Source organism: Mchenga conophoros, linkage group LG3 (genome assembly GCF_057382185.1).
Source record: "Mchenga conophoros isolate Kocher_MC1m ecotype Shallow Benthic linkage group LG3, M_conophoros_male_GT1.1, whole genome shotgun sequence".
NCBI classification, from domain to species: Eukaryota; Metazoa; Chordata; class Actinopteri; order Cichliformes; family Cichlidae; genus Mchenga; species Mchenga conophoros.
Window position 1 is genome coordinate 4,064,191 of NC_140528.1, and position 20,071 is coordinate 4,084,261.

Sequence of the window (20,071 nt, forward strand, 5' to 3'; positions counted from 1 at the left end):
GATCAGTCCTGGAGTCTGATCTGCTCTGATCGTGGTCCTCAGTCTGTCTGGCACAATAACAGACTAACATCCATCTCCTCCTCCTCCTCCTCCTCCTCTGTCTCTAACAGAGCAGCAGTGTATGTGGACTGTCCTGCTGGCACTCTGTCCTTCTACAGAGTCTCCTCTGACACTCTGATCCACCTCCACACCTTCAACACCACATTCACTCAAACTCTTTATCCTGGGTTTTATGTCTGGTCTCCTGGTTCCTCAGTGTCCCTGTGCTGAGTGGAGTGTAAAGAGTGTCTCCTGTTACAGAAACACTCTGACTGTTGAACAGATAGTTCAGTCTGTACATGTCTGTCTCTTTCACTCACAAACACGTTTTCAGATTCATGGATTCAATCAGTTGATGTTTGAAACTCTTCTAAATGCTTCCTTGTAAACTTCTTCCTCTTCAGTCACAAACAAACAGGAAGTGATGTCACATGTGTTCCTGTCCACACAGCAGAATGAGTCTATTGCTGACAGTGATGTACAAACAGAGTGAGCATTTCTGAGGCCCAAAATAAACTGAGTAGTTCACTGAATGAACAATGGACTGTGAGCTCAGTTCCTTCATCATTAGTATGGATTATATATGTATATGTATTATATTAGTATCATATATATCAGGTGCTGCTGCTTTCAGTCATTGTGCAAATGTGCTGTTTGTAAGCTTGTAAAGCTGCAGTCAGCTGAGACTGAAGAAGTCACCTGATCAGTGAGCAAACGTTTCTGAAAACGTCCAGATGAACAGAATCAACCTTTTGGGATCAGCCAGCAATGCAGCATCATTGTTGTTCAGCTTCAGAGGTTTGCAGGAATGAACTGATGACCAGAAACAGCTGCAAAGTCCAAGAAAATACCAGCTGGAGTTCAGCTGCATTTGAAGAAGTCAAAGAAAAGTAAGGATGGCAAAGGGCGACGTTTTCTTCCAAAGAGCTGCAAACATGGTCGACGCCTCATTAGAAGAATCATCTGGACATTTGTGAGGAACTCTAACCAAGAAAGCAACGTCACACAGATCCAACAGACAGTTTCCATGACTGCAAGTGTTGAGTGGAAAAATGCTACATTGCATTATTGCATCCTCTCACCACAGGAGGCGCTGTTGGCACCACTGATTGCTGATCAGCTGTTCTCTGATGATCTGATTGATACTGTGAATAACGGGACTCACTGAACTCTGTGACACAGTGAAGATTACAGAGTTTAACTTCACCCTTTAAGACTGACCACAGAACCAAGTCCGCCAGAGCTTTTGTTATATTTTTACATGCTGTGGAGCCATTTGTGGGAGCATTTCAAGTTGCTATACATCAATACAACTGTTATAGCCCTAATTTTAATAATATGTATGCATTAAGTCCATAGTAACTACATAAACTGCAAAAAAAACCCTCTGCTCATCCATCTCTGTGTGTATCAGGATACATTTGGCTCATAATACACAGAAAAATCAGAGTTATTACCTGTAATAAATGTGAAAGATTCCTGCAGTGATAACCAGGCAGGACTGAAACACATCCAAGCTGTCACCACGGTAACAGCACCGCCCATCCACAGGTGAGGGGAGGAGCAAAAAGAGGGACTTTGACCATTTTATACTAAAAACACTCAACTAATGTTTCTAATATGAAACAAATAAGCCCACATTAATGTGAGCGTTTATTAAATAATAATAATGATGATTTCCTCCTGATCTCATTTCCACAGCAGAGAAAACTGTGGTGTATATTGAGGTGGAGGGTGTGGTCTGTGGCTCAGGTGTAGAGTGAGGGTGGGGTGCACCACAGCAGCATGCTGGGACTGCTGAGGGTGGAGGAGGGAGTGATGATGACATCAGAGCTGCAGCACAGAGACCAGTGAACACACAGTCTGTTCATCTTTGCATAGATACAATATACAGCACAATATTGAATGACAGACACGCTGTGGGAGCTTCCACAGATACACTGACGTCAGCATCCAGAGTCCTCCTGCTGCTCCCCCCTCAGAGCCCCGTGATCAGCACCAACACATTCAGTTAGATGACAGAGTCCAGCTGCAGCTAGAATCAGCTCCCCTCTGTGAACAACAGCACAGCGTCAGTGTTTCACACTCAGTGAAAGGAGGAAACAGCAGAAGAACACCATGTGTGCTACGTTTCCCAGGACACACTACAAACTGCACAAATACAGAGCAGCACGTGGAAGGACCTGGAGCTGCATTTACAGAGCTGCAGACAGCGTGATGTCCTGTATGGACAGGTGGAAGGAACCAAGTCCTCAGCTGGAACACTCGTGTTTGTCCACAGACAGGAAACACAGCAGGAAACTTCCTCACAGAAGTGCAGCTCATGGATAACACACTTCCTGTCAGTCAGAATGAGGCTGCAGCCAAACACAGAAAGGTGTTTTTGTCCAGATGAGCCCAGAGAAGAAACACGAGTGTTCACAGACATCAGAAGCTCAGAGAGGTGAAACATGAGGTTGGAGTCCTCGTCAGCATCCAGAAGAGCTGCTGTGAAACCCTGAGTACTCATGACAGACTCTGATGGCACAAACACATCATGATTCAAACAGAAAGACAAACATGGAGCTCCTGATCCTCCTGCATGAGAACAAGCTGACATGAGCGCTGTGTCTGAGTGTCTCCCTGTCACAGTGACAATAACACAGCTGCTGCTCACAGTCATTAAACTGACCTGAGGTCAGCTGTGCTCCTTACATATGAACCATGTGACCTCACATCAGTGCTGTGGATGACTGTAGTCATAGAAGAGTAGAGCTGTAGCAGGTGGTGTGAGGAGGAGGTGGTGTATTCTAGTTAACGCAGTACTGAAACACTCCAGCAGAGGGCGCTGTTAAGTCCTTATTGTAACACAGTTACTGTGTGCAGTTAGCCTTCATACATAATCTGCACTTATTTCCATCAGACATGCTGTCAGGAAATGATTGGTTTCTATTGATTCTACTTCCTGTTGACTCGTTTGATGACAGTGAAACAATCACAGCTGATTGTGTGATGATGTAAACTGTCACTGTTACATTCAGTGTGTGTGACATAATGTTAGTGCAGGCTGATAACAGCCTGGTTCTGTTAGAAACACATGAACGTGTCCATAGATCAGTGTGTGTTTAACATGAGAGCTTCAGCCCTGCTGATGTGTTAAATAAAGACATGCAGGAAAACTGATGAGACTCTGAAATAACTCTTTATATTTATAATGTAACTCTGCATCAAAAGAACAACAAAGGATCCCAGACAGGTTTCTGTGAACAAAGACCATTCTGATGTTTCTGTGTTTCTAACACTTTGACATTATTAGTAAACAGACTGCAGTGAGCAGCATTTATAAAGAGCTTCTATATAAAGATATGACAGCTGTTTGACAAGTTTATCACTCTGTGTTTGGACCTGATCAGTCCAGCTGTTTACTTGAAACATGTTCATTTACCTGTTCTGTTATATTCATGTTCTTGTCTCTGTTGAAAACACATTTTAATGTCCCTCAGATTTTTCTCCCAGATGAATAAATATAAAAATGACACAAACTGACTGCAGCTACTTTTTGTCCTTTCTGTCAAAAACCTTCATGTGACTCATGAGAGACACGTTTCAGCTGTTTGTGACAGATCAGAGGCCAACAAGTCATTTATAACACTTTCCATCATTGTTTAAAGTTCTCAGTGTTTCTGTGTTGCTGCGTATAGGATCTCCCAGCATCATCACTGTGCTGTCCAATCATTGTGTGCGAGGTTACCCTTATAGTGCGATGTGTGTTTGCACAAAGAGAAGCATGTGTGTCAAATATAAATAAGCACAGAACAGAAACAGCTGCTCGTTTCTTCTGTTTAGAGTCAAGTTAGTGTTTTGTGTCTTTGTTTGAGGCCTGATGTCGAGCAGAGGTGTGTGTAACTGCACTGCTCTGTTATATGTGTGAAGTGTGTGCTTCTCTTCAGCATCATCTTTGTCACTGCTGATTCCTTTGTGTCATCATGTGTTGAGAAGAGAGAACAGTTATAACGGAGGAGCAAAAGGAAGCCCTGAAATCTGCATCAACAAGGAAGTGTTGGCTCACCAGTGATCCCAGCAGAGCCACTGGTTTGGCTCCAGTTGTTCTAGATTCAATGATGTTGTTGCTACAGATACATGTCAGCATCTTTATTGAATTTTATATGAAGCAGAAATGGTGTCATTAGGAGAAGAAGAGGAGAACAAGTCCGGCGAGGAGGCAGCAGCTCTTAAAGATGAAACAGCAGCTCAGCCCTGAGCTCAGAGAGCTGCACATGAAAAAGCTCCTCAAGCAGATCCTGTCAGAGGTTTGTCATCAACAGGAGGAACTGTTCACATCATAGGATGAAGATGCTGTCAGCTGGATGAAGAAGGTTATTTAATGCAAACGTTCACACTGAAGTCAAATTGTTGTCGTGTTGAACAGATTCATGTACTGATCGTCTCCAGAATGTTAGAAGAGCTTCAATGAATCATTAGAAACAACTTACAGCTGCACAGCTGTGTCAAACACATCTGTGTGTCATTGTGGGATTGTTGTGTTTCTACATGTGACACACGTCTAAAACATGCACACAATCTGAACACAAACAGGGACTCATGTGTTCCCACAGCCAGATGCTGAGAGCCATTTCCTTGTAGTCCTGTGTCTACATACATGAACCATTAGATGTTATTGGAATGATTGTCAGCTCTGATAGTTTCATGTGTGTTTAGCTGGACGCTGTTTGATCCTCGACATGTTTAAAGGTGTCCAGTCCTGAGACACTGGGGCTGGAAACAGCTGTGATGTCATTGGACTGTCACACAGACAGAAGTGCATGAAGTGAGCAGCCGAGGAGCCGCTGATGTTTTGGATTCAACAGCATTTGAAAGGTCGACACAGACACATTTGCACACAGAAAGCTGAATCTGTCATATGCCACAGTGAACTCACTGTTCAGTGTTTTTCAGGAAGCTTCTTAACTGCCTCTGCTGCCAAACAAGCAGCTGATGTCCTTGAGAAGAAGCTGAAGAAGTCTTCAACAACAAATACAGGAAGTGGACTTTCAAATACTAGATTCACTTTAGACTCACAGAGAAATGACTCAACCAGCTGTGTTTGACTCTATGAAAGGTCAGTGTGTGTCTGCACACAGACTGTTGTGTTGGACTGTTATTCAGTTGTCTGCTGAATGTTTTCAAATGTCTGCATCTCAGCTGTGATGAGGCTGGGGGTCATGGGAGGCCACCGTAGCAGCCTCTTCAACATCATGACATCATCATAAATGCTGCTGGACTGTCTGATGGGCTGACGGTGAAAAAGCCGTCGGGAAGGAAACAGAAGACATTTCAGAGGCTGCAGCAGATTTCTTTGATTCGGGGCCTTTTTCAGCTTTATTGGACAGAGCAGTGAAGATAAGTGACAGCAAAGCAGAGAGAAAGGGGGCGTGGCCCGGGTCAAAGCCAGGCCAGCTGCTCTCCACCTCGTGGTCACCTGCTCATCCTAGTGAGCTCCACCAGCAGCCCTTTCACACACTTTACACTGTCAAACACTGTGTGTGGACCTCAGCTAACAACAGACTACATTTAAGTCTGGACTACATGCTTTTATATTGTTTTTATTCCATCAGCAGCTCAACATCATGAGCAGCTTTGACATAAAGACATCAAACTCAAGCTGACTTTAAACTACTTTTTAGAGATGGCACGATACCACTTTTTTATGTCCGATACCGATATCATAAATTTGGATATCTGCCGATACCGATATGAATCCGATATAGTGTTTTTTAATCAACAAAACTGTTTTTTAAATATCTTGCTGCATTTTGTATAAGTTCATACTCAAGTTTAAAACAACAACTACACTAAAGCTATTCTGTTATACCTGTATACAAAAAAATATTTCATAGTTCAGCAATACTGATCAATCTAATAAACTTAAACCTACACCATCCTCCCTATTCTGGTATTTTAAAGAGTACTTAGCGTAAATATTAAGCAACCTAACTTAATAGGTTGCTTAACTCCCAGCAACAACAAAAATAAATAAATAAAAAATAGGGAACCACCCCTCACGCTCCACCTCATGATGCTTAATCGACGTAATCAACCTTAATTTGATGCAGTGTGAAAAAAAATGCACAGAAATCAATTATTTTTCAAGAAATATTAAATAGATTCAACATCTTTCTTCAACAAAATTGCAGACTGCACAGATGGTACCTTCCCAAAGGAAAAAGTACTGTAGCTTACTAGGGTATATATATATTAGACTTAATAGTCACTATATACAGTAATTGACTTCTATTCATTTTACATTACATTAAAACTTTGGGTGTCAGATAATTATTTATTAAAAGCTAGACATTTTAAATGAGAATAAGAAAGAAAAGTATGTCTTTGTGCCCCTTTTCCCTGTTAATGCCCTATCGGCCCCCCTGGCTAAACTTTGCTAGATCCGCCCCTGCACAGTTACCAGCCGTCAGCTACGTAGAAAAAGATCCTGGTGTAGAAAGTAATATTAAATAAATTGTAACAACAGCTTATCAAGCTTAAACGTGCTGCTGTTGTTCAGCCGCTGGTTTCCTCTTTCTGGTGCAAAGTGGACCAAAAACAAAGAAGAGAGACGGACTCGCGACAGAAAAGCCGATCAGCTGATCATTGAGCAGTTTCATGATTGAAGTAGCAGCAAGAAGAGGCAGTCACTTGTTAAGCTTAACGTGGGAATGCTTTACAAACATTCAGAGATGGACTTACACACTTGCTTTACTTCTCTCGGGGATAACTTTGTCGGAGATGAAATGCCGGGTTGCTAGCGAAGCTCCACATGCTATCCAGACCACCGACAGGTCCCGCATGCCACAGCCGCTCTATCACGTGATGCATACTGCTACGACGTGCTAACGTTCTGAGGTGAGTTACGGCGTGTTGCAAGTTTTGTGAGGTGCTTTCGTGATATTTAATGGATCGGATTACATTTTTTATTTTTCTCCGATATCCGATCCAGTAATTTAGGTCAGTATCGGACCGATACCGATACGTAATATCGGATTGGTCCATCTCTACTACTTTTAATACAGGGGGCTCAAAAACAACAACATCTTTATTATATATCAGGACAGAAAGTCATTTCATCTCAAAGGGAAACAGCTTTATTTGGAATAACCAGCACTATCAACTGGTTTGGGATCTCCACCAGTTTCATGTCTTTGCAGCTTCTCCAACAAAGTTCCTGTAAAATCAGCATGTTTGTCTTTATTGGTTTGATAGTGATTGATTATTCAGTCCCAATCTGCTGTCATCTAAAGAACAAAATGATGTTTCTATGAGTCACAAAGCTCCAGATGTTGTCGGCTTCACAAAGAAAACAAAGAACTTAAACACAAAGTGTTTGGAGCCAAAATGTTCCCAAGCTGCTCTTTTTGAAATGGCAGAGGTACAGTGGTGTCTAACAGCACACTGTGGAAGGCAAACATGTTATTGTTGGATGAAACTTCATGAATCCTTTGTAGATTTGAGCTGTTGGAGCCTTTCTTTTCTCTTCAGGTGTACAGATGCTGAGGAGGCAGGTGAAGCAGGTGGAGCTGTTGTGATGCTGGCAGAGGGTGTGTCTTAGTAACTCTGTGAGGCAGAACTGGATCCAACATTGTGGATGTGTTGATGTTGGAGCCATTAAGAGTCTCTGGCCACACTGTAGGATTTCCCTTTGATCCACTGTGGGGGCATTTTGGAGTCTGTCAGTGAAACTCTTCATGTTTGTGTTTGACTCCAGTTTATAGAAACAGAGAAATGTGTCATGCTTTTGTTCGGCCTCCACAAATACACACATTTGTTCATTGGTTGGACTTTTTGGAAGGAGACACATTGAAAACCATGTTAATAAGATCTTGTTGTTTCCTGTGGATCCGACACAGAGAGTGGACTTCAGACAGAAAGCGTGGAAGAGATTTTAGAGGCCGTGTGTGGCAACAGGAAGTTTCTGTGTGTTTGCTGATCTTACATGTGGAAAACAACACGTGATGTTTGTGAAGTTCTACAATGATCATTGTTCTCACAGCATTTTGAGTGGGAACAGTTCAAACTGGGAGTAGTGGGAGTTATTTACTGATTGAAACAAGCTGAATGTTTCTGTGACGATGAAGATCAGCAGCTCAGCTGATCAATGAACTGACATCTATCAGTCGTTTCATGAGATGAAGTCATCAGCAGACATTTGTTCTGACTGTGTGATGAATGTCAGAACGTCAGGGCTCTGCTTTAGTCACTGCTTGATGATCATTGGCTCATTGTTGAATCCAGGGGCCCAGTCTGACCTCTGACCTTTGCTGCAGGTCTTCTGTGTTATCTCCACTTTCATGTCTGATCTTCTGCTGTATCGTCCAAAATAAACATCTGGATCATTTCCAACACTTCAGCAGATCTTTAGTTTGGGCAGTGCAGCACAGAATAACACATATTGTACTATACTGCCCACTTCCTGATCTTATTGGATCTGTGTGTGAGGTTGGTGAAGGAAACACATGTTTACTGAGTGAGTCGCTGCCATTAGGAACTAGTTTTTATATCACAGCCTGGAAATCACACAGGACCATTTCTGCAAGTGAAAAGTCGTCATTGGAGGAAAATGATTATGTAGTTTGTGCGACTGAAGAATTGTCCCAACTACATGTGCTGCTGACCTTTGACCTTTTCTTTAGGTTCACAGAGGAGTCTGTGGGAACATCCAGAACTGAGGCATCTTGTGTACAAACGTGTTCAGACCAGATGTCAAATGATGTCAGATGTCATCCGTGAATGGATGCAACTGTGGATCGTTCCAATAAAATGAGGCAGTTTTGTAAGTACAAGCCCACTACAACCCATCATCAACATTTTAAATTACATTATACATCTTCACTGATATAAAGCACCACTATTTTAACCTGATTCACTTTTTCCACCCTAACAGTTCATTCCTCAAATCAAACAAGATATTTGACCCTAAAAAAATGCATCAACAAATAATTTTGTAATAAAATATTTATTCTTCAACTTTTACAAGTGAAATCAAACAAGTGTGTTTAAGAGTGAAACCAGAGTGGAAGCTGCTCATATAGAGTCCAACCCAGGCTAAACTAAGCTGAGTAGACCAGCACCATCAAAGTGTCGGCTCTCTGAACACGGTGCAAGATCGCCATCTGCAGGACAAAACTAGTTTTTCTCGCCCTCCTCGTCAACATCAAGATGATGTCATCGTACAGCAACTGATTCCCTGTCCGTCTGGAACAAAGCATTTACATTAAAAAAGACATTTACAGAAAATACAAACACCAACAACACATCTCATCATCACATGATATTTTATTATTTATTATATTATATATTTTTATTGTACCATCAACATCAACAAATACCAGCATATTTTCTTTGAGATTGAGTAGAGTGGACCTTTCCCTTGGTTCACTTCCTGCTCGCAGCATCAGCTGACCTCTGACTTCCTGGTTAAGGTCTCTGAGCGTTGACTGGAATATCAAATCGGACTCACACCATGTTCTTGTAATGTGGTCATGTCTGTCAGCTGTTTGAAGAGCATCTCTGGCCTAAACACAATAGGAAGAACAACAACACGGCTAAAAAAAACAAAAACAACACATTTCCATATTAGATGAAGGGCGCCGTAACTGGAAATGGTAACATTCATCTGATGCTGCTTTGGATTTATCTTCTGTTTTAGATCAACTTTGATCACTTCGAGCCATCTTAAGTCCGTTTGTTCTAACTTCTCACTAACATCTCGTATGATTTCAGATCCCTGCTGTTCCCCAGCTGCCCTGTAGGTTTGTGCTTTGACCTCCAGAGGGCGACAAATCAGCACAGACAGAGAGCTCCATTCAAACTTTGCTGCCATCAGGAATAATTCTTCAAATATAATCATCAGTGTTTGAGCAGTTATGATATCAGGGACAATCTAGACATGTGTGACAATACTGAACATGTCACATGACACACCTCAAACATCATGTGATCCACTCTCAGTCTGCACTTTCATTCATGACTTCAACAGGTTGAAATGAGCTTTGAAGAAACATCAGTGAAATAAATCTTTCATGGATTCATGTGAGCAGCAGATGAACTTTACAAAGAATCAGTGGATTTATCTTCTGTTTTAGATCAACTTTGATCACTTCGAGCCATCTTAAGTCCGTTTGTTCTTCTCACTCACTAACGTCTCGTATGATTTCAGATCCCTGCTGTTCCCCAGCTGCCCTGTAGGTGGCCTCAGTGTGTCTCACACCATTTACAGATGATTACAGGTCGTTTACAGTTCAAACAGGTCCAACATAAGAAATATGCAGAAAATATCCTGCTATAACAGTTTGGGTCAAAGTGCAGATGTTCCAGATGTTCTGAGTCTGTCTGTGTTTCATGTTAACATGTAGATGTTGGACCAAAGTGAAGCTTTTTGATGTGACAGCAGGAATGTGAAGTGTAACTCTGAGCTGTAGGAAATGAAACTAAACGGACTTTTTCTCCTTTATTTATAGGAAAGTGTAGGAGAGCAACAGATGAACAAGCGTTACTGTAACAGGAAACATCAGAGGACCTTTATGTTCATCATCATCACTGTTTCCTTGTTCTGTCACAAACACACAACACTTCCTGCTCTCTCTCTGATGGATCTGATTGGCTGTTTCATTCACAGGAGGTCAGGGCGTCACACAAACAGCTTTAACTGCACAACGACACACTTTAAATCATCTGCAGACAAACCTGTGTGTTTGATTTATGAAGAAATAATAAAGACGTGTGTACAGCTGTCCATGAAGCAGCTTCTCACACAAACTCTGACACTTCAGCCACTTTAATTCCTGCAAAGCTGCGTAATAAAGAGCTGTGACTGCTATGAGCTGCTGATGATGACTGCATGAAGCTCTCAGCTGAAGCTTCTTTCATTTATTTTAATGTTAATGTCGCCTTTTTAAGTCTGTGTGAGGATTTTAATGACACACATTAAAGGAGCTTCTTTGATTAGAACCAAATTCATGTTGATTTTCAGCCTGAAATGATAAAAACTTTAATAATTCTGTTTATAATCATCAACCTGGAGACTAATGAAAAGTATAATAGTGAAAAAAAGCCTTTATTATTTGAGTAATGCCTGAATCTGCTCAGAGACAACACAGAGGTGTTGATGACAGTTTGACATTAACTGAATTAAAAACTAGGGCTGTCAAATGATTAAAATTTTTAATCAGATTAATCACAGCCTAAAAATCAATTAATCATGATTAATTGCAACTCGAAATATGACCAAAATGTGTGCAAACATACGGACAGATAGCGGATTTTTACACACTTGTTAGTGTTATTTAATGCTAAGACCACGCTGAGTGGCCTGCGTTCACTCAGCGTGGTCTGACGTAGGCTGGGTGTTGTGCTGGAAGCGAATTAATCACAGCCTAAAAATTGATTAATCGCAACTCGAAATATATGTGTATATGTGTGTAAAAATCGGGACAGATAGTGGTTTTTAACACACTTGTTTGTTTTATTTATTATTAATTGTGAGTACAAACAGTACAAGCAGAACAGGGCTTCAAATAATTGTGAGGGATTTTTACTGAATGTTTTCCACCCGTTTAAATCTAGCACATTGTTTTATCCATATACATCTTCAAGTTCACAGAACATAGGCCTAATTCAACAGGCAAAATAGAAAAAATCTCCAATCATCCTTTTGGGTAAGGTAGATTAGTGCAAAAAAATATGAACAACAGTGAAAAGTATTGTTTAAATCACATTCAACCATAGAACAAGCTCTAAACACACGGTCCTCTGGTCTACTCATCCTTCAGCCAGTTGCTGAGACAAACCAACTTGTCCACGTTCTCTGAGTGCAGAGCAGACCTCTTCTTGTTCACAATGTGCCCTGCTACAGAGAACAGCCTCTCACAGGGCACTGTGGAGGCAGGAGTGGCCAGGTATCTGCGAGCAAGGCGGGCCAGCTGGCTGTGGGCTCCTGCATGAGCTGCCCACCACTGTAAGGGACAGTCCTCTAAGGCAGTGCAGGGCTCTGCTCTGTAGCGCTGTATGGCTCTGTCCTGCTGTACCTCCTCCTCTGACTCAGAGTCAGAGTCCATCTGCAGCAGGCTCAGCCTCTTCTTGGCTGGACCTTCTTCTGCAGTGTGTGATCTTCTAGGAGAGTCTTCATGCAGCATGCCTGCCAGTGTGGTCCACACTGCTTCTCTGTCAGTCTTGGGCACACTGCGTAGGTCTTTAAAACGTGGGTCCAGTGCAGTTGCGATCTGGAGCCATGCATAGTTGGTATGTTCCTGGCGGGAAGCAAGGTCTTCCTTAAACTTCTCTTTAAACCTCACCACATATGCAGGGTCCTCATCAGTTACTTCCATGACACGGCGCAGGTGGCAGAAGGCTGGTAGAACTACAGAGCAGGAGACGTAGGCCTCTCCTCCCAGCAGTTCAGTCACATATCTGCAGTGGAACACACACACACACACACACACACACACACACACACACACACACACACACACACACACACACACACAGATAAGACAGCAAATTAAAAAAAGCTTTTTATTACTAGGTATTAAGACATTTTCATAATAACAAAACTGATTTAAGATGTATGTTTGATACATTTAATCTAAACCTACAATTATGGTCACAATGACAGGCTCACCTGCAGGGCTCTAGAAGTGTCTCCAGTCTCTGGAGTTTGTCCCACTCTGGAGGCGTCAGGAGGACAAGTTTATGCTTTTGTTTATCCAGAGTCGCGGTTACTGCAGTTTGGTTGCGGATCAAGCGCTTCACCATCTCCAGCGTGGAGTTCCAGCGCGTAGGCACGTCCTGGGCCAACGGCTCCTGCTTGCGCCCCAGTGACACCTGCTCTGCGTTCAGCTCTGCTGTGTTTGCTGGGCTGTGCTTAAAATGGCCAACAATTTTGCGACATTTGGCCAGCGCAGTGACAAAGCCACTGTCTGCGAGACTCACTGTGATGCATCTCTGTAGAATGTGTGCGGTACACGGCATGTGATTGAATGGCATGATGCGAGCCGCGGCGATCATATTGCGCGCACTGTCCGTGCCTACTGTTGTCACCTTCTCCTCAATTCTCCACCTGCGAGCAACAGTCTGGAACTGCTCTGCACAAGCCTCCGCAAAGTGCCGCTTTTCCGTTTTCATTATAGTCAGCGCAAAGGATGTCAGACCCCAGGCTTCAGTGATTAAATGCGCAGTAACTCCCAGGTAATTGTTATTACTCAATGATGTCCAGTGGTCTCCTGTCAGAGCCACGCATTCTGTGTGAACTAAAGCCTCTTCTTTTTTCTTTTTCTCCGTTTCATACAGTTCGTGGATTCGAATTGTTATTGTGCTTCTCGCTGGGGGCTTGTAGGACGCGTCCTGAGATGCAACCTTTAAAACATCCGCAAAGCCCTTGTCCTCCACAATGCTTAGTGGTCTACAGTCCTTTGCTATCCATTTGGCTATATTGTCGGTCAGTTTGTCCAAAGAAGACTTACCGAGTGGCCTGCGTTCACTAAGAGTGGTCTGACGCAGGCCGGGTGAAGCTGCTGCCCCGACAAACGCGTGTTTGGCATTAAGGTGGTATTTCAAGGTCGAATTTGAACGGTGAAATTGAAACTCTTTACTACAGTGAGTGCAAATTACAATGCGTTTGTTTATTGTCCCATCTATGTTCTTCTTGTATTTGAATTCCCCATCCAGAAGGCCATCCTGTTCCTGCTTCTCCATTTTCAGTGGCGCGGTAAACAAATCAAGTGGAATTATGGGAGCGACTTTTTTTTTTTTTTTATCTGCGTGTTGCGCTAAATAGTTAAATATTCTAACGTAATTAATTCCAAAATTTAATTATCGCAATTAACGCGTTAATTTCGACAGCTATATTAAAAACAAAGTGCTCTTATTGTGGAAATCTGCCTCCTACTTCTTTAAATCATTTTTATGTATTTTTTAACCTCACAGTGAAACATTGAGGCATTAATCTGACACAGTTTGATCAGCAGCTGTGTTTTCACTGACGTTTCACTTTGATTTGTTCAGACTGAGCAGAGAGGATCGGTTCTCTGTGTGCGCACTGCTGAGAAACACAAGCTCATTTCTGCTGTTTCATGAAAAGTGTTATGGAGGAACAAGAAGTTCAGCCTCTAAACTCTCAGCGTGAGGACTGAGTGAAGAGTTTCAGAGCAGAGAGTTTTGGCTCACAGCTTTTAGCGTCTACACAAAGAGACGATTACGCACTTGATCTGAGAACATCTCCACCTCCTACAAACAAACTCTCCTACGAGCAGCTGTCACAACCACGACATGCAGAAGACTGGATTTCTTCAGGTCAGATTTACTGCAGTTTGCATAAATTGTGTGTCACAGACTTTGTAGTTCACATGCCCTATAGCGCAGTGCCCCCTATGTGTTGTAAGGAGGACGTAGTAGAGAACACCATGAGAACGTTAAAGGGTGAAGTGTGGGCGTTGATCGTATATACCGGGACAATCGCACATACGTGTATAAAAGAACAGGTATGTGCATTATGCAGGACATCGTTGTTTTAACAACCCTGAAAATGGCAAAGAGACACGCTTACGAAGCACAGTTTAAACTGAAGGCCATCAGCTACGCGGAGGAACATGGAAATCGAGCAGCGGCGAGAGAATTTAAGGTTAATTTAATGAATCGATGGTTCGCAAGTGGAGGAAGCTGGAAAACAAGCTCCGACAGGTCAAGAATACGCAGCTGAGTTTCCGCGGACATAAGGCGATTGATAGAGGATTTTTATGAAATACAATATAATCAAGTGTGTTTTATTTTCTAGTGTTCATATATTTTCACATAACCAAGCCTATTGTTAAACAAAACACAATGCATTCCTTACTTCAGTGTTTGAGATGTTTGACAAGACAGGATATACATGCATTCTTTACTTCAGTGTCTGTGATGTCAGATAAGCATGAATACTGCTGTGTCGTTATTTTTCAGTTTGTGTGCAGAGGTTAGATAGCTAAGACAATGCCTGAGCTCTCCCCTTTCCGTTAAAAGAGGAAGTGCTATGTAATCCATTTTGAACTATAAATAAAGCAAGCAGCCTGTACTCGTTGTGTCTGTCTTCTCAGAGGCATTCACCCGTGTACACGTTCTTAAACTCTGAGTCGGTCTGCAGTGTCTTATTTCTCTTACTTGTGAACAGATGTCTAAACCCCTGACAGCGATCATCGAGCAAAGAACGAGCGGGAGAAGCGTTTCGATGGTCACCATTCGGCTAAAAGCAGTTTCACTTTCACTTTTTATGAAACGGTGCCATTTTTCCATCCGGACCAGGACTACGGTAGCGCAGCAACTTCCAGCGGATTATAAGGAAAAGCTGGCCATCTTCCGCTCCTACTGCAGCAAACACATCGGCGACAAACACATCCAGCGATGGATGACCGATGGAGACCACAGTTTCACCAAGAGTGGAAGGCAGCGCCGGGAGAGTTACGCCACAATTTGCCAATGGATTGTAGATGCTTGGGCTAACATGTCTGCTGGCACTGTTGTTCGAGCTTTCGCAAAAGCCGGCATCATTTCTGAGGAGCCGCACGGCACGGAAAGTGACTCTGACAGTGAAGAAAGTGAACCTGGCATGTTTGATGGAGATTTAGCTGTTCAATTCAGACACAGAGGATGAGGACTTCGATGGGTTTGATGATAAAAATGTGAGTACCAAACTTTGTTTTGCTCCTGCTTTAGTTTTAAATACGCACACTTGTATGCTTGTGTGTTGTTGATGATGACGATTACCGGCAATAGAAATGTGAGTAAGGTACCGAACTCAGGTTTGCTCCCGCTTTATTTTTAAATACTCATACGGTACTTGTATGCGCCCTATGGTCCAGTGCGCCTTATGTGTGTGTTAAATACAGTAAGGGCACACATAACTGAGACTGCGCCTTTTAGCACAGTGCGTCTTATGGTCGTGAAAATACGGTATATTAATAACTAACCTCGTGTTGTGGACAAATGATCTCAGTTGTTCTCGTATGGGCTCAAAATGTGGTCATAAATATTTTGTACTTGTAAAAAATATTTGTGCGTGCGTAAAAAAGATTTGTGTGTGGACTTAGAAAAAAAAACCCTGCAAGTTACAAGTACGGATTTTGACCCTATTTTTCTTCCTTTCATCTGATTGGTCAATGTCATGTCAATCAACAATGTAACAATCCAATTAGAGAACAGATGGGTTTGGCTGTCGAGGGGCGCTTTTTTTTAACTGCAGGTCTTTGCCTGCATACATGCACATATGTCCCTCTGTGGGGGGTCACTCCCACTAGGTTTATATCTGGGACTCTCCACCATTTGACCTTAGAACTGAAGAAGCTTCTCGGATGAGAGGTGAAACGTCTTCAAGTAACTTAAAGAAGTCCAGACGCTTTTCTTTGCAAGCTCCTTTGACATTTGACCACGAGCAATCTTTTCTGGTTTCTTTGTAGCCAGAAACCAGCTCTCTCCTCGGCTTCCTCCACTACACGCTTGCCCCACGCCAGTCTCCTCCGTCACTATAAAGGGGAGAGTCATGAGCTCCATCACCCTCACCTGTGCTGTCCAACGTCCCGCCACCAGCCTCCACTGCAGCAGGCCAGAGACCACACCCCTGCCACAATAAGTAAAAGTATATCCTTGCTGTACCCTTAATGCTAAATGTGCTAAATTAACCTCTGCCTTTGCCCCTTTGGGATTATTCTTATGTCACTGGGATGTTGACCTTTGACCTTCACATTAGAGAGATGGGCAGACATAATTAGTGTATGAATTTTAAAGTAACAGGTAATAAAGAGAGTGCAGCAAATGTAGTCAGGTTTATTACTCTGTATCACACATGAGTGCCCGAGGGAGGCGGGGCTGACTGGGGAGACACAGGAAACAGAGAGACAGGGCTGACTCGACATGAAACGATGAAACGTGGGACACGGGAACAGAAACTAAACACAGGCTGAAATGAACACTGAGGGAGGGAGAACTAAGATTACTGAGAGCCTGATAAATAAGAAGAACAAAAAGCAAGAAAAACAAGAGTCAAAGAAAACCAAAAACACAAAGCATTGGGCCAGGACCCACTGCTGTGACATTTATATGTGATGAAAACATTAAAAACTGCTCAGATGTTGAAATCTTTCTACGTATACTTTAGGTTCAGCTCTCCAGCCTGGCATTTGGTTAAGCATGATTCAAACATTTGATTTTGTTTAACTGGTTTTAATTATAGTTACTTTTTGTGAACATTTGTTGCAGCATTTAAAAATACATCATTTATTTTCAAACTTTTATTTGATTTAGAGCATCATATTTGACCAACGTAAATGTTTTAATTTCATATAAAATAACTGAAACAGTGAACTAAATATCTGAAATCTTTCCTTCCTTAAAAGTTATAATCCTACTTAAGTTATAGTGCAAACGCTTAAGCAACAAATATACTTGATGCTAATTAATTAATATTTCCCTTTGATGTTGCAACTATGCGGTCACTTCTGTCTTTGAACAAAATAATATTTTCCAGTTACAGAAATCATAAAGTCCAAACTAAAGTGCTACTGTTGCTATATGCATTTTATATAAATCATGGATGATGATCCTGACATGAAGGAAGAGAAAGTTACAGGTTGCATCCTTTGACTTTGTCTCCGTGCCTTTGGGCGATTTTCAGAAGGACAGATGTTTCTGTTCAATTCTTAAATCAATTTTTTCAAACACAAACACTATTTTAAAGCTTCTAGAGAGTAAAATATTCATGATAATTATAATAACAATAATAAAAACAAAAGCTCTCAGATCCATCAAACCAAGCAGCAGAAAGAACAATAACTGAAGAGAAAACTTTAACCTTGTAGACTTCATTATGTTCCAGCTGCTCTACAGACGCTGTGACCTCGAACTTAAGCAGGTTGTAAAGTATGTGCAGCTCAATAACTTCATAATCAGACCCTGTGGTATTTAGGCAGCAGAACAACTAAGAATAACAACTACAAATAATGTTTTTAGGTTTCTGTTGTACTGCAAGGTTCTGTACAGGAGAACCAAACCAAGAGCAAATATTACGTCTCATTTACACCTGAGCATGAAGAGCCATCAACATTTAGCAAATTGAATCATCTTTGTTTAGATGCAAGAAGAATCATATAGAAATGAAAAAGTAGAAATAGAAATCCAGAGCAAAGATATCCTCTAATTCAGCGTAGCACATGTGCAGCTGCTGCGATTCACGTAAGCATTCGGCTCGTCGCTGTTGCAGATTTTTCTCTCGCTGTTCTGGCTCACAGCGCTGCAAACACAAAAATAAATATCCCCAAAGGTGTGAAAGGGAGCTAATTAGTAAGAGTATTGTTACTCTCCGCAGGAGTAGTCCAGCAGTAGAAATCAGTCCAATAACAAGGTGTGTAACATCTAGCAGGGTGACAGAAAAACCCAGGGTAACTTCTAAGGACCTCAACGTCTCTCTCACATTGTGTTTTTTAAACATGCTTCCATTTGTCACTTCAGTCTTTACTCTGAAATACAGGAAGAGAAATCATGGCTGAAACAATTTCTCATGAAACCAGGGGTGTGGTCCAACAGTCAGTTTGGTGAGGAAGGTTCCTAACTGAGAGAAGTGACCCAGAAGTATCTGTGTAGCAGCCACAATGAATCCAGATCATGAGCTTTATTAACTGATCAAAGTCTCTTCTTTCATCTTCTGTATCATTCAGTTTGCATTGGTAATGCCCATTATTGTAATGCTTTTTTAAGACGAGCAAAACTTTATTTCACTTTGGGTTAGCTGGGATAAGTGATGGATGGAGGGAATTTTACTTCAGCCACAGAAATCCTAAACAGGAAGGAGGAGCAGAGTTACAGTGGATCACTATCCAGCAGGGAAACAAGGTTTATTTCAATTTCTTGGCCATGAGTGAGATTTACTGAGTGGGCAAATTAGGGAGACGACACCATCAGATCCCGAGCCCTCCATGTGTTAATCAAGAGACGGCTGCTGTGCTACATCCATAAATAATGAATAAATTAGGAGCTAAAGCTGAAAGGACAGTTTATTTGTACCATCTTCACGTGAACACATTCAAGAACATCACAGATGAAGAAACATTAAAAACTTCCACACTACATAAAGCAAGAAAAATAGTTTTTCTTTCAGGTGGTTTCAGAAAAACAGAAACATCAAACATCTCCAAGACTCTCTTTGAAAGAACTAAAAACCTTTGTTCTCATGGTCCAATCATGAGTGAACTCCCCGATGAAGCCTTGTGTGCTAAAACATGTCAGAGTTTTAAAGGTTAAACATGAGTTTCCAAAACGTTTTGCTGGAGAACAATGAACTATTTGACTGAGTTTCAATCATTTACAGACGAGCAAAACCAGGACAGAGAAAAAAGGACAAAACTGACTCAGTAAAACAGAAAAGAAGATCCCATGTAGATCTGTATTATGTAGAAGTTCAGCCCAGCAACCAGTTCAGTTCAAAAAAGGTTAAATGATTCTATCTGAACTCTGTGGAGCCTGATCTCAAGCTTTTTGAGTCCGACACAGAAACCAGAGGATCTTTCTGTGTCTTCAGATTCACTGTGATCCAGTGATGGGAGTGATTTCAGCCCTGAGTGATCGCGCTGATGTTTGCACAGAGCAGACAATGAGGTGAATGTTTGGGCACATTGGTAACAGTGAAACAGTTTATTAGTAACGTGGGATCGTTTGTGTGCAGAGTATGATCTGAGATTCCTGAAGCTCTTGTCACACTGGTCACAGCTGTAGTTTCCTTCCATGTGTCCACGTTCATGAGTGTTACGACTACCTGACTGTGAGAAGCTTCTCTCACAGTGTCTGCACTTGTGTGGTTTCTCTCCTGTGTGGACTCGTTTGTGTGATTTAAGCTTCCATGCAGTGGTGAAGGATGACCCACACTGATCACAGAGGTGCTTTTTAACCCCACTGTGAATCAGTTCATGTCGTTTTAAATCACTTGATGTGGTGAAGCTTCTCCCACATTCTTTGCAGTATTTCAGTTTGTCTCCAGTGTGTCTAC

General features: G+C 42.0%; 2 protein-coding genes across 3 annotated transcripts in view; one reads left to right on the forward strand and one right to left on the reverse strand.

Annotated features, from left to right (window-relative positions):
• Positions 1-20,071, forward strand: part of LOC146577017 (protein NLRC3-like) — a 543,118-nt gene that overhangs the window by 415,622 nt on the left and 107,425 nt on the right. Inside the window, exon 11 of one of the 2 annotated variants that reach the window (XM_085268136.1) lies at positions 1-666. This exon is cut by the window's left edge and continues 272 nt beyond it. The exons of the other annotated variant lie outside the window; for it this stretch is intronic. Coding sequence (XP_085124262.1) covers positions 1-270 — 270 coding nt within the window. The 3' untranslated portion in view covers positions 271-666. Of the gene's footprint in view, positions 667-20,071 lie in introns of those variants that run through there. 2 annotated transcript variants of the gene reach the window in all.
• On the reverse strand, positions 11,556-12,822 carry LOC146577028 (E3 SUMO-protein ligase ZBED1-like). Its single transcript, XM_085268197.1, has 2 exons — positions 12,689-12,822; positions 11,556-12,477 (listed from the first exon to the last, which is right to left on the reverse strand). Exons 1-2 carry the CDS (start codon positions 12,820-12,822, stop codon positions 11,826-11,828), a joined length of 786 nt encoding a protein of 261 aa, XP_085124323.1. The 3' UTR covers positions 11,556-11,825.

Coding starts and splice junctions, on each gene's coding strand:
- LOC146577028 (XM_085268197.1), bottom strand. CDS start 12,822: ATGGTGAAGCGCTTGATCCGCAACCAAACTGCAGTAACCGCGACTCTG. Junction 12,478..12,688: donor ACACTTCTAGAGCCCTGCAG/GTGAGCCTGTCA, acceptor GTTCCACTGCAG/ATATGTGACTGAACTGCTGG.